At 45.1% G+C, this 14,657-nt stretch overlaps 1 protein-coding gene across 1 annotated transcript in view; it reads left to right on the top strand.

Moving 5' to 3' along the window:
- Positions 1-14,657, top strand: part of LOC310699013 (maestro heat-like repeat family member 5) — a 37,421-nt gene that overhangs the window by 9,438 nt on the left and 13,326 nt on the right. The window contains exons 5-8 of the mRNA XM_083520601.1: positions 951-1,091; positions 2,113-2,232; positions 3,962-4,057; positions 4,763-4,867. Coding sequence (XP_083376727.1) covers positions 951-1,091; positions 2,113-2,232; positions 3,962-4,057; positions 4,763-4,867 — 462 coding nt within the window. The remainder of the gene's footprint in view (positions 1-950; positions 1,092-2,112; positions 2,233-3,961; positions 4,058-4,762; positions 4,868-14,657) is intronic.

The following is a 14,657-nucleotide window of genomic DNA, read 5'->3' on the forward strand; positions in this document are numbered from 1 at the left end:
GCCCTGAACTCTCTTGTGCTCTGCCATCCAAGAGAAATGAAACCCAGGAGTGTGGTACCCCTGGATTTTTGCTGTGAGTTGGGAAATGACCAAGGAAATTTCCCAACCCTCACTATGGAGAAGATGAGCAGATCCACCCAGTTCATTTTAATTTTAAAAAAGCAGCTCCCATGGAAAAGAGCACCAGTGGTCAGCCTACCCTACACTGTCCTGCACTTTCTCCCTGGTTGACTGACCAAACCCAAAGAGAACACCTTCATGGTTCCTCGTCATCCTGGGGAAAAATTGACCAGTGGGGTGTCACAGGGTTCTGTCCTGGGCCCGTTGTTGTTCCACGTTTTTTTAAAATAAATGACTTGGATGAAGGAATTGAGCGGATGCTCCTCAAATATGCAGGTGACACCAAACTGGGAAGGGTAGCCAATGCCACAGAAGACAGAATCGGGATTCAAGATAACCTTAACAGATTGGAGAACTGGGCCCAAACTAACAAAATGAAATTCAATAGGGTCAAATGTCAGGCTCTACATTTAGGCAGGAAGAACCCGATGCACATATATAGGATGGGGGAGCCCTGGCTTGCCAGCAGTTTGAGTTTCCTGGAGGAAAAAAAAATACAAAATTTGTAAGTCTGCACAACAACTTCTTGTTGTTGCTTAGTCGTTTAGTGGTGTCCGACTCTTCGTGACCCCCTGGACCAGAGCACGCCAGGCACTCCTGTCTTCCACTGCCTCCCGCAGTTTGGTCAAACTCATGCTGGTCGCTTCGAGAACACTGTCCAGCCATCTCGTCATCTGTTGTCCCCTTCTCCTTGTGCCCTCCACCTTTCGCACAACAACTTACTGACTACTAATATTTTCCCTGCTGCTAAAAGGTCCCAACTAAATGGTGATTTGTCTCCAATTGCACTTAAGGTTCCCAAACTCACTTTCCCCATCCTTTCCCTCCAGAATACTAGCGAGACCAATGCCAGCATCACCGTCATCCTTTGCTGCGGGCAAATGGCAATTGGGGCACGGCAGGATGAGCTCCCGCTTTTTATAGACCAGTTAACACAGGAGCTCCTCTTCCAATTCCAGAACAGCAGGAAGGTATGGCTCTGATTATCACACGGACTCCTGTTGTTTGTTCTCTCAGCTATACCATACTTTTCCGTGTATAAGACAAGGTGTTTTTTATTATTATTAAAAAATGATGTTTAAAAATGAGGGTCATCTTATACACAGATAGTGCATAGGGGGGACATGGGTTTGGTTGCCGCTGCAAGCCGGAGATAGTCAGTGGCTATTGTGCGTGTTATTGGTGGCTGCGGCAAGGGGTGGTGTTGACTGGCTGTCGCTGCAGAAATTGGGAAGGCGATTGGCGGTTTCTGCCGGCGAGGGACAGACAATAGGTGGGTTTTGCGACGTGTGTGAGTGGCAGCATAGGTCCAGCGGGTGAGCAATTTTTGGAATCCCCTCCCCCCAAATAGCTGAACAACTGTGGGTAATCCTCCCTTCCAAAAGCTCAGCAACTCTGGGCAATCCTCCCCCCCATTTTCTTAATTTGGAGTCCCCCCTAATAGGGGGTGTCTTATACACGAAAAAATACAGTATATCCTGCCTTTCTCCTGTCATACGACTCCAGGAGGTGTGCAACCATTTCCCCCGTGGTCACCATCCAGGCACTGAGCAGACCTCCTGAGCTCCGTCAAGGTCCTTGCACCACATGCCTTCAGACTGTGCCCTAGGGCAGGGTCTTTGGCTTCATCCACCAAAGGGTTGTAGACTGGGGTGTATACTGGCTCCACCCTTAGGACCAGATGGGGCATTACAGTGGTACCTTGGTTCTCAAACTTAATCCATTCTGAAACCAAAGCGTTCCAAACCAAGGCACGCTTTCCCATAGAAAGTAATGCAAAATGGATTAATTCTTTCCAGACTTTTTTTAAAGAAACCCTAAAACAGCAATTCAACATGAATTTAACTATCTAACAAGACCATTTCTGGGTTAATTTTTGGATTGGGTTAGTGTTAGGGTAAGGATTAGAATTAAGGTTAGGGTCAGTGTGGCTTTATGTTTCCTTGTGATTTTGATTCAAACTCAATTTTATAAAATCCCTTCTCCTTTCAGAACGAGGATTTGAAGAAGAGCTTTATGAAGGCAGCAACTTTAACAACCAAGGCGCTTGTGCAATCAAATGTGGGACATGTCACCTTCCCCCACAAAGAGGAGCTCACCTTCTGCATCATAGTGAGTAAAAAGAAAAAGAAAAAAAGAGGGGGAATCTCCTGGGGTTTCTTTTCAGAGCGTTTTTTCTTAAAAATAGCTGTGTAGGTCTAGCTCTGGGTTGCATGTTCTGACCATCTGGCCCCAAACCATTTCTGGGTGGTCACGTTCTGCTCCAGCTCAAGTTTCCAAACCCTCTTGAAAGGCAGCCCTACATTGTGGCAACCTCAGCAGGCTGTCACCAGCGCCTAAGTAAAAGAGGCTAGGTTCTCCCAGGAGGAGAGGGCTGTCGATGGCTCCCAGCCATGATTGCTATGTTCTACCTCCACAGAGGAAGGAAGCAATGTTTCTGAATATAGTTGCTGGAAGCCACAGGCGGGGAGAGGGCTCTTGGGCTCATGGTCTGCTCCCTGGTTTCTCACAGACGTCTGGTTGGCCACTGTGAGAATGCTGTGAGGATGCTGGACTAGATAGGCCCTTGGCCTGGTCCAGAAGGCTGATCTTATGCTGTTCTTATGGGGTAGAGCTCTGCCCAGGAGAAAAAGGGATCTTATTCCCAGATCCAGGAAGCCCACTCTTCTCCTCTAGGAGGACCCACTTGCCAATTGCAAAGAAGTTGTCAAGTGGGCTGGATAGAGAGCACACCTCAGGGCTTGGTGTGGTGGTGGCAGGGATGGCGCCTCCAGTTCCCTGACATGCTGTGTGCTTCCCCACCACAGGAGGTTATCAAACAGGAGCCAATGGCATCCATCAGCAACCTGCACGAGGCAATGGAAAACATCATTCGCCTGACGTAAGTACGGCCGGGCACAGTACATATTTCTTCACCAGGTTTATGGACTGCTGGGTGCTGATCCTTTCCTCTCCCCTTCTTTCTCTTCTCAGGGCCTTGAGACCACAGATGGACCCTCTGACCCGCTCTCAGCTGGTACAAAAAACCACGCATAAGGTCTTCCAGTTGCCATCCTTGCAGGTTATGAAGATCAAAGCTGGGAGCTCGGTCAAAGCAACACCGAGCCAGGTGACTGGACCTTCTGCTTTTGGAGGAAAATGGGGTTGCCAGGTTAAAGGATTTGAGGGCAAAGAGTCTGAGCCGTGTAAGCCGCAAAGAATGCTGCCTGAGACACTTGACCCATCACAATGATGTAACAGCCAGAGACTTGGGGTGTATATTTTTGATTTTAATCATGTTTCCATATTTATTACATTTCACCTTTGCTAGAATGCATCCACGTATGATTCCTGCATGCCTGCATTTTGTGACTCTCATGCCTCCCTCCTACGCTGCATTTAATTTTATTTGTTTGCTTGTTTGTTTATATGCTGCCCATCTGACTGGGTTACTCTAGCCACTCTGGGCGGCTTCCAACAAATTAAAACACAGCCAGACATCAAATATTTAAAACTTCCCTATGCAGGGCTGCCTTCAGATGTCTTCAGACGGAAGTATAATGATGTATCTCTCTGACATCTGATAGGAGGGTGTTCCACGGGGTGGGCCCCACCACCAAGGCGGCCCTCTGCCTTGGAACACCCCAAGGAAGTTGAGCCCAGTGTGGAGTCCTGTATCTTTATGTCGCATGACCTGTAACCTTACATACATCAAGAAACGTTTGATGTTTATGACTCTTTGTGTGCCGTGCTTGAACCCCTGCATAAGCTTTGTTACAAATTTGGACTAGAAGGCTCCAGAGCATATGGGATTTCCATGGGGGTCTTCAGCTTCTAAGTGCTTTTGCTTCTCTCCTTCCAGGACTGTTATGAAGAAACAGTGTACATCTGGCTCAACATGCTCACCAGCTTGCTGTCAGAGGCCCCCTCTCTGAAGACGCTGCAGGAGATATTAGTGGTAAGGGAGCCCCCAAGGTGTCAGAGCAGGGGGAAGCAGCAGCTCCCATGCCGGAGGACAGACCCTCTTGAAATGATTGCACGGGGGGCATCTGTGGCCAACTCACTGGTTGTGGGTGCTGATGGTCAAGTGGGCCTCTGTTCTGCTAGCAATGCTTGTGCAAGGCACACAAGATATGTCCTCTGCTGATGGCGTATGGGGAAGGGCCGTGGCTCGGGACAGAGCATCTGTCTTGCATGCCCAAGGTCCCCGGTTCAGTCCTCAGCATCTCCAGGTGGGGCTGGGAAAAGGCTCTCTGTCTGAAAGCCCAAAGGGCCAACTGCCAGTCCTCATTACCTGTGGATCAATGGCTGGGCTTGGTCTAAGGATGCTCAGAACAGAAAATGCATAATAAAACAAAAGCAACCCAAGAGCCAATTAATATCTAATTCTACTAATGCTTTTTTTAAATGGCTTCTTTTTTCTGTGTCTTTAGTTGTTCTTCTTTTGTTTGTAAGCTGCCTCGAGTCCCTGTCTGGGAAAGAGGTGGGGTATTATTATTATTATTATTATTAATAATAATAATAATAAACAAATTGCAGCAAACTTTCTCCTTTACAAAACAACCCCTTTTTGCAATTTGTCCCCTCTATGAAGCTTTGTGAATTTGCAAACCTGGATTAAGGGTTGTCCTTCCATGTGATGACGATGATTTCTCTCTCGCAGCACACAAAAGGCTGGATTGACTCCACAAAAATCAGTGAGCGGCAAAGAGCAGTCAAGACCACCAAGGCACTCCTGAAATATGTCTCCGAGCATCTGGACTTTGATGTGAGTGACCAAGGCTTAATGCTGCAATTTCAAATCGTATTGCGTTGGAAAGTTCAGGTGTGAACTAGATGAAAGCTGTATGGCATGGCCATCCCAGGGAAAGGTGCCAGCCAGTGCTATTTTTCTAGAAAAAGAGGTGCCAGGACTCACCATGAACTCACCTCCCTCATTCTCTTATAATGGCAATAGTGCCCACCTGAGAGGTGCCAGTGTTAGCTATTTGCAGTATAGTAGCACTGCAGAGAGCTTGCTGGGGAGACCATGCGTTAAAAAGGGACTCAAAAATAACTTAAACAAGGTTTTAATAACAAAAACAAAAACTCCTAAATACACCAACAACAATCCAGACCCAACCACCAACCCATCCCCCAGGGTAACGGAAGAGCTAGGTGCTGCTCCTTATATACTACACCCAAATGCTGACACACCTTAATCAATACAACTCAGCACCTGCTGTGTTTCACAGCTGTAAAGCTGGGTCTCGTTATCTTGCTCTGGCCCTTGCTCTGGCCCCTGAAAGACATACACAACTGGTGGAACAATGATGAACCTTTACATTTAAAGAAACCATTCAACATTTCCCCTGCGGTTCATCATTGTGGAACAAAATCATAAAGCATATTTTGTACATGTCTTTCATGAGTAACCTTTGGAAGTGCTTTAGTAAAAATGTCCGCAATTTGATTGTCACCTGGAACATATTGAAATACAATCATTTCATCAGCAATTAGTTTCTTTACAAACTGTAAACGTAACCTTAAGACTCTAGTGTGCTGCGTATTGGTCTCTGAACACAGGATAGCAAGTCCGCTCTGGGAATCAAGGTAAACTCTTACTGGTAGTGTTACTTTCATCTGTAGGTCTGCAAATACTTGCAGATACCATTCCACATCATGAGTGGCCTGAACGCATGCACATAATTCACTCTCTGTTGTGGAGAGACAAATAATGGTTTGTGTCTGGGACTTCCATTCAAATGCACAACCGTTATAACAAAACACCATACCAGACACATCCCTGCAATTATTTTGTTCCACTGCATGAGATGCATCGCAGAAAATTTCAAAATCTTTGTCAATACATGATGTAAACTGCAACCTATAATGTTTGGTATGTTTAAGATACACTACCACTCTCTTAAGAGCAGAGAAACATTGCGTAGTGGGCTTTTCCACAAATTTTGCCAGAAAGTGAAAGGCATAAGTTATATCTGGTCTTGAGATTCTTTGAATGAAATTTAGCTTGCCTATAGCAGAACGATACAAAGTTTTGTTAGGAAATGGCTTATCTTCACCTGTAAAGGTGAAACCACACACCATAGGCGTATCCTTCCCATTTGCATTTTCTTAAACCCATTTTGAATCAATAAGTCTCATATCTGGGTTCCAGTAGTAGATAGGTAGCCGTGTTGGTCTGCCATAGTCAAAATAAAAAATTCCTTCCAGTAGCACCTTAAAGACCAACTAAGTTAGTTCTTGGTATGAGCTTTCGTGTGCATGCACACGAAAGCTCATACCAAGAACTAACTTAGTTGGTCTTTAAGGTGCTACTGGAAGGAATTTTTTATTTTTTCTCATATCTGGGGTTTGTGGTAAAAGAGACCAGGTGTTATGCTCTTTTAAAGAAGCTATCTCAGAGTTGATAGCTTTATACCAATTTACAACTTGGTGCTTAGGTAAATTCTGAACATCATTGTAGCTTTTTGGCTCAAAAACCACCTTATTGGCATACACAGTATTTAAATGTTCATCTGCAAAACGTTGTGGCTTCTGTCTCTTTCTATCTGAACGTCTCAGTCCGGAAGGAGAGTCAGACTCCTCAGACTTAATGGGACTAAGTGAACTACTAGTTTCAGGTTGTAAATCATCATTGTCAGACTGAAGAGGTGCCTGTAGGCTAAGCTCACAGTCAGAAAACTCAAGAGAATCTAACCTCCCCTCGGGTGCCCATGACTTTAAATCATCAAACAAATTATCAGATTCAACAGGCTTTTTGTCTTGTTCCATTAATTCAGAAGCACCATTTCCTGCTGCTGCTGCTGCTGCTGCTACTTCCTCTTCTTCCTCAGTGTCATTTATACCGTTAGTATCTTGGAAAACAGCCATTCCAATTTACAGTTTGTATCATGCTTCTGGTAATATGAAATTTGCCACTTGCTGGTATGTAAATTCTGTACGCCCCCTGCTGGTAGCCCATTAATTTCCCCTGAACACTACGCTCACCCAATTTCTGCTTAGCGGGATAATGCATAATTACATCTGAATCCCAAATGCGTAGGTATTTCAGATTAGGGCGTTTTTTAAACAGCTTCTCATAGGGGGTTGTTAGGATATTTCTGTTCCACCTTAAACAGGGAGCAGGCTGTTGTTTGAGTCACAGTCTGCGTACTTCCGGCTCACAGAAAGTTTATGTTTTGTACATAGCTTTTGTTTCTCTCTCTGTGCCTGAACACGCAGGCAAGCAGTCATGTTTTTTCTTTGTTCTGACCAACGCTAAATAAAGTTGTAAATAATGCTCTCCTGAGTGCATCTTTCATTGTGCGAACTCTGCAAAGGTAGTGCACAAGTCCTTGGAATGTGGAAAGCTGTTTCTGAGGCTTGTGTCGCTAATTGACTGATACTGCGTTCCTACGGGAGGTTGATGGATCGTCCGGAGTCGACGTGGGGGCATGATGGCCTTTGTCTCCCTGGCAGTATCCCAACAACAGGTTTCGGGTTCAGATTCACAGCACTTACAGGAGAGTAAGACTGTGAAAGACTGTGAAAGGTATGTGGAGAAAAGTAAGGCTTTTCGTTGCCGCGGCAGAGCCTTTGATGTCCGGCAGGCTAATTTAGCCTGGGAGTCGAGCCAAGCAGGCCTCAAGATTTATGAGCTGCCAAGATAAGGTGTTTTTGAAGGCATAAAGGTTCACGGCTCAAGTAAAAACCTGGAATGGAGTTTTTACAAGCTTCAGATGATGGCACTCAGTGCCCAAAGTTGAATGTCCACAATTATGAGACCTGGGCAATATGCTGTGAGAGCTTGCTGCGACAGTTTGGAGTGTGGCATACTGTGTATGAAGCCCCTCCAGTTCCTCTGACAGATAGATGGAGGGCCCAAGATTCAAGGGCCATAGTCTTATCCGTCTCTCTGGAGGAAATTGTAACACTGGCTGGCAACACGACAGCACGTCAGATGTGGAATGCTTTGAAAGTAGCCCATCTGCCGGTCATCCCAGCCCAGAGTTTGACTGCATCGGAGGTCCTGGCTGTTTCCCAGATCGAGAGTGATTGCAGGGATGCCAAGGGCACCGGTTGCAAGCTGCAGGGGGAGCTAACTGTGACGTCATCCCAGGCAGCGTTCCAGCCTCCAGGGGGAGCCAAGGAGTCGGCAGCTAAGAGCTCTGTTTCTCATGAGAGCCAAGGTCATCCTCACAGATACCGGAAGGCCAGAAGTAAACAGAGACAGAAGCCAGCAGATGGCCCAAAGCAGAAGGGGGGGGGTGGAAAGCCCACGCCGGTGGAAAACAAGGTTTTGTTTGCTGGCACAGCTTCACCAAAGGCTAAAGGCAAGTTTGATGGCCAGGAGCAGGGGGGCAAGCAGCAGAAGCCCAAGCCGGTGGAAGACAAGGTTTTGCTTGCTGGAAAAGCTGCTCCAAAGGCCAAAGCCAGATTTGTTGTAGATTTGGGAGCTACACGGCATTTATCAAAAGATAAGCATCTATTTATCTCCTTCACGCCTCAAGATGGAGAGATCCACCAGGCTGATGGAAAGACGTTGCGAATTGCAGGAGTCGGAAATGTGAGACTGGCAAGTCTGCACACAACCATCAGAGATGTACTTTATGTTCCAGATTCTGCAGACAATTTGCTCAGCATCCCACAGCTGACTGGGCGTGGCTTTGAGATTTCCTTCAAGAGGAGCGTCTGTGTCATCAGGAAAGGCAAAGAGGACATTTTGCATGCAAAGTTTATAGATGGTTTGTTCTGTATAACTTATGATGACAATGGTGCTGCTGTGTCTAATGTTGAATCTTGTTGTGTTGCACAAACTAACAAAGTTCTTCATGCAGGATGTATTCACGAGGCGCACCGAAGATTTGGTCACATGTCTTGGCAGGCGCTGGCCAGGATGCCTGGGTTGGTTCAGGGTTTGAACATCAAGCCCTGTAAGTTTCACATGAAATGTGTATCTTGTGCAGAGAACAAGGTGAAGGTTGCTCCAAAAGGCAAGGAGTCTAGCAGGCAGGCTTCCAAACCCTACCAGCTAGTCCATGCAGACCTGGTTGGTCCACTTGCGCCCTCTTTGAGTGGAGCAAGGTACTTCATGGTTCTAATTTATTCTTTTTCCAGGTACATTCATGTGTTTATGCTCGAGCAGAAATCGCAAGCGTTTCCTAGGTTCGAGGCATTCTGTGCTTGGTTGGAGAATGCTCACAGTAAACGTATCGGCTGTCTCTTTACTGATCGGGGTGGGGAGTTCACTTCTCAGCAGTTTGAAGCTTTCCTGACTGAGAAGGGAATCCAGCATGACCTCTCAACGCCTAGATCGCCATGGATGAATGGACTTGCTGAGCGAGCAAACCAAACTTTGCTTCAAGGCCTAAAAACCTTGTTGCATGATGCCAAGCTCCCTGAGAAGTTTTGGGGGAGGCTTTGAACACGTTCGTTTATTCCTATAACAGGAGACTGTCATCACCTGTTGGTTGTACTCCCTATGAGAAGATGTTTGGTAAAAAAACCTTACGTCAAGCACATGAGAATCTTTGGTTCTGGCATGTGGGTACACACCCCACAGAGCAACAAGCTTGGGAAGCGTGGGGCACATGGTTTGTTCATGGGGTACGAAAAAGGTGCATACAGGGTATGGATGACTGACTCTAAGTCCATTAAGTTCACAAAGAATGTTGAGTACAATCTTAAGTGGGGGGAAAATGTGGGAATTTTCCAGAGTTACCCAGAGGAAGATGAAGATGATGTGAAAAAACAGATAATGTTGAGGTAAAAGAGGAAGCTGAGGATGATGATGATGATCAGAGTTCGGATTCCAGCTCAGTGGGCAGCGCTGCTGCTGATGTCATAGAATCCTAGAGTTGGAATAGACCACAAGGGCCATCGAGTCCAACCCCCTGCCAAGCAGGAAACACCATCAGAGCACTCCTGACATATGGTTGTCAAGCCTCTGCTTAAAGACCTCCAAAGAAGGAGACTCCACCACACTCCTTGGCAGCAAATTCCACTGTCGAACAGCTCTTACTGTTAGGAAGTTCTTCCTAAGGTTTAGGTGGAATCTTCTTTCTTGTAGTCAGCGACAGTGATGACACAGCAGACTACAAGAGCGCAAAGGCCTCAGTCAGACCATCTGATGCATCTGACAATGAACTGGAAGAACCACTGTTCACCATTGGTCACTTTACTCCTAAGAAGGAGGAGATGAGTCAAGAAGACTTGTGTCTAGTACACAGATCTGAAAGGGCCACAAGAGGCAAACCTCCAAAGAGATTTGCTGATGAGTTTGCTAAGACAGCAACTGCTGTTCTTAGTAGCTCAGAGAAGGTGTGGGAACCTTCAAGCTTCAAAGAGGTTCAGGAGTTGACCTCTAAAGATGCTCAGCCTTGGCTTAATGCCATGAAGGCTGAAGTTGATTCCTTGAATAGGAACCAAACTTGGGAGCTGGTACCGGTAGTCCCAGGAATGAGGCTGGTTGGCAGCAAATGGCCAAGACAGACCAGAATGGCAAGGTTGTCAGACACAAAGCCAGATTGGTTGCCAGAGGTTTTTCACAGGTACCAGGACAGGATTACCACAAGACCTATTCACCCACCGTCAAGTATGAGAGCATTCGGCTGATGCTCAAGATTGCTGCAGAGGAGAAACTGCATGTTTCCCATCACAACATTAATACAGCTTTTTTGTATGGGGTTTTGGGGAGGAGCTGTTTATGCTTCCACCTGATGGAATGCAGATACAGAAGGGAATGGTCTGTAAACTGAGGAAATCCTTATATGGTCTCAAGCAGAGTGCCAGATGTTGGAACACAAAACTCACTGAGACATTGCTTTCTCTAGGTTTTCACCAGGGCAAAGCTGATCCATGTGTGTTTGTCAAGGAGGAGGGGCAAAACAAACTGTATTGTTTATGTTTTGTTGATGATCTTCTGATGTTTTGGAAGAATCAGGCTTTGAACCAAAGCACCCTAGCTCAGCTGAAGGAGCACTTTGACATGAAGGATCTTGGTGAGGTATCCAACTATCTTTCTCTGCAGGTGGAAAGGGACCAAGCAGGTAATTTTCTGGTACACCAAACACAGAAAATTGCTGATGTATTAACCAGTTTGAATTTGGTTGATGCAAACCCAGCAGACACACCGATGGTGACAGGTTACCAGGTAGACGGTACTGCTGAAGCGTTTTCTGACACTACAGTGTATAGATGCATTCTAGGCAAGCTGAATTTCATTGCTAGATGTTCAAGGCCTGACATTTGTGGGAATGTTCAGGGGTGCAGGAGAGGATATATTGTGAGATTATATCCTAATCCAATTTGTGCTAACAAGTTCCCAAAATATCAGCAGAGTTTATAGACATTCCCCTTTAAGTTCGCAATGGTAACGGACTTCCGGAGGCGGCGCGAAACGGCAATGGCGGTCCTCTTTACTCTGTGAAGAGGGGCTCCACGGAAAAGGGTCGTCCGCTATGGCAGAGCGGAGACCCGCTAAGAAAAACCACAGGTAGAGTGAGCCTGTGGTCGTGGGACTCGGCGGGCACCAAGAGCGACCTCGGAAACGAAGAAGGGACCCCGTAAGGGGCTCCGGAACGTGGAGGGGGTAGCGGTGCTGTGAGTTCATCGCTCTTTCCGCGGAAGTGAAGCCGCGCGGCTGCTGCTGATGAGCGCTGACCTTTCTTCTTTGAACATTCGATTTGAAACAACATACTCGTGAGTAAGAAACCCGAGACTTTTGAACTTAAATTTGTGAAATTCGGCTGAAAGCGGGAGACGTTAAAAAGGAAGTCCGTCTTCCAGCTCTGCTTAAAGTATTGAGCAAAGAACTACTAAAGCGGAAGCGCTGAAAGGGAGTTTAAAAGAAGTTGGAATATACCTTGCAAATTCGGATTTGATCGTTTAAAAGTCAAAAAAAAGTTAAAACTGCACTATAAGTGGACATAGACTGTGATTTTTCTCTCTTCTTCTTGTGGATTACAAAGTTACGAAACCCAGCTCTCGGGCTGTCTAGATACAAAGAAACATCAGACTGCGGTAACTGTATATAAAAGCATAAAGTTACATTGGGCTACTTTGTAAGTTACAAGCAAGGAACTGTTGCATGCACCATTGTTAAGAACTTTTACTCTCTGCAGTTTAAAGTGAACTTAGAGGGTTCTCCCCCTTGTTTTGGATTTTACCTAACTTTTTATTTGGGAATTTAATGGTGGAAACTTTTTATCCGTCTCCCTAATTTCTGGGGAGCTCCCCCTGCTGGATTGTGGAATTTTTAGTCTCTGAGAACTGCTGGTTGTTTTGGAATTTTTACGTCTGGATGTTTACATTCTGGATTGCTTTTCCCATGGGATTTACAATTTGACCTTGATACTTGGACAGCTGTGGAATGAGTGGTGCAGCAAAAACAAGGGCCGCCAAGAAAGCAAAACAAACTGAACTGTTGCAATCAACTTTGCCTGTGCAGCCACGTAGATCATCTGTCCCAATTGTTACAGGTCTGCAAGAAGGACAACCTAAACAGCCAGCTTTTGGGGATATGGCTGCAGGAGGGCTCGACCCTGTCTCTAAAGAAATATTGGACCAGCTGGCAGCATTAAACAAGAAAGCTGATGAACAAGCGGCTAAATTTGACCAGGTGACAGCCACAATTAATAGACTGACAGATCAAGTCGCTCAAAATACACAGGCAATAGGAAACCTTCAAACAACTACAACAGAAAATCGAAAAATAGCCGAGGAAGCAAATACAAAAGCAGACCAAAATAAAAAGAGGATAGAGGAATTAAGAGGGGAAGTAAGACCACTGAGCAGACAGGTCACTGAACAGCAAGCGTATCTGTCCATGGTGCAATTGAAAAACAGGGAAAGTAATCTCAGGCTTAGAAATATCCCAGAACTAGAGAAAGAAGATTTGATTGGTTTTTTGACAGCAGAAATATCCAAGTTCTGGGGTCTGGCAGAAGAGAAGGACTTTAAAATTGTCACCGCTTTTAGATTGGGAAGAGTGGCCAAGAAGGACAAACCAAGAGATTGCTTGATCATTTTGAGATCTAAGCAAGAAAAAGATAATATACTAGGCCTACATTTTAAAAATTCATTGGTGATTCAGGGAAAGACAGCAGAAATCTTCAGAGATATACCAAAACAGTTGCTGGATTTAAGAACTACATATAAAGACCTTGCAAGTTTATTGAGAAACAACACAATCCCCTACAGGTGGGAATTTCCTCAAGGACTATCTTTCAACTTGAAAGGGAAGAAGGTAAGAATCAGAACAGCTGAGGAGCAAGAAAAGTTCCTAAACGACTACGGGGAGGACCTTCGGAAAGGAATAGCAGGTACTTGGCCACCTCCTCCGCCTGGCGCAAAACCAGATCCACTTCCAGACATAGACGACAAGGGAGACAACCCTATCGGTTGACAAATTGATTCAGGATGTCTCTGCAGCTTTTTAGTTGGAACATTCATGGCGCAAATTCTCCCGAAAAAAGGAAAAAGATTTTTCATATATTGAGGAAAGAACAATTGGACGTTATTTGCCTGCAAGAAACACATGTGACTAGGCTCCATAGGAGAGTGTTAATCAATAAGAGACTAGGCCAAGAGTTTATTTCATCAGATAAGGTAAAAAAAAGAGGAGTAGTGATATATGCAAAGGAGAGCCTAGCACCAAAGTTTGTGTTTAAAGATGAACAAGGAAGAATTTTGGCGATTGAAATACAATCACAAGGAGAAAAATTTTTGATAGTAGGAATATACGCACCAAACGAGGGGAAATCGGAATTTTATAAAAAGCTGCACGAGATAATGCTGGACCATATTGACTATACTAACATCATTTTGATGGGAGACATGAATGGGGTTGTCTCCACTTACATGGATAAGTCACAAAATCAAAACCCGACTAAAGATGGCAGACTACCTAAGACTTTCTTTGAATTAACAGACAATATGGACTTGATTGATATTTGGAGGACGAAGAACCCACTAGGTAAAGAGGGGACATTCTTTTCTGAGGCCCACCTATCTTGGACAAGAATCGACCAAATCTGGATAACTAGAGGACTGGCACCTAAGACTAAAAAAATAGAGATCTGCCCCAAAACCTGCTCCGACCATAACGCCTTGAAAATGGACTTGAGACTTACACCAGCTGGATCCTTCAGATGGAGAATGAATGACACCTTGTTTAGAGATCAGGAGATTGTGAAGAAGGCCCAAAAAACGTTGAAGGACTATTTTGAAATAAATCTGAACACTTCGGTGGAAAAGAAAATGATCTGGGACGCGAGTAAAGCTGTTATGAGAGGGTTCCTGATACAACAGAATACTATCAAGAAAAAACTCTGGAATGGTAAAAAGGACAAGATTTTGGAGAAGATAAGGGACGGAGAGAAAAAGTTGAGACTTAATCCAAAATCAAAAGAAGTTTTAAGAGAAATAAAATTCCATCAAGCACAATATGCGAAATTGATAAATCAAGAAGTTGAATGGAAAATTAAACAGATGAAACAAAGATAATTCGAATTGGCAAATAAATGTGGGAAGCTGCTGGCATGGCAGCTGAAAAAGAGACAAAAATTGAACTTTGT

The sequence above is a fragment of the Podarcis liolepis genome (genome assembly GCF_965112155.1).
Source record: "Podarcis liolepis genome assembly, contig: HAP1_SCAFFOLD_121, whole genome shotgun sequence".
Classification (NCBI taxonomy): domain Eukaryota; kingdom Metazoa; phylum Chordata; class Lepidosauria; order Squamata; family Lacertidae; genus Podarcis; species Podarcis liolepis.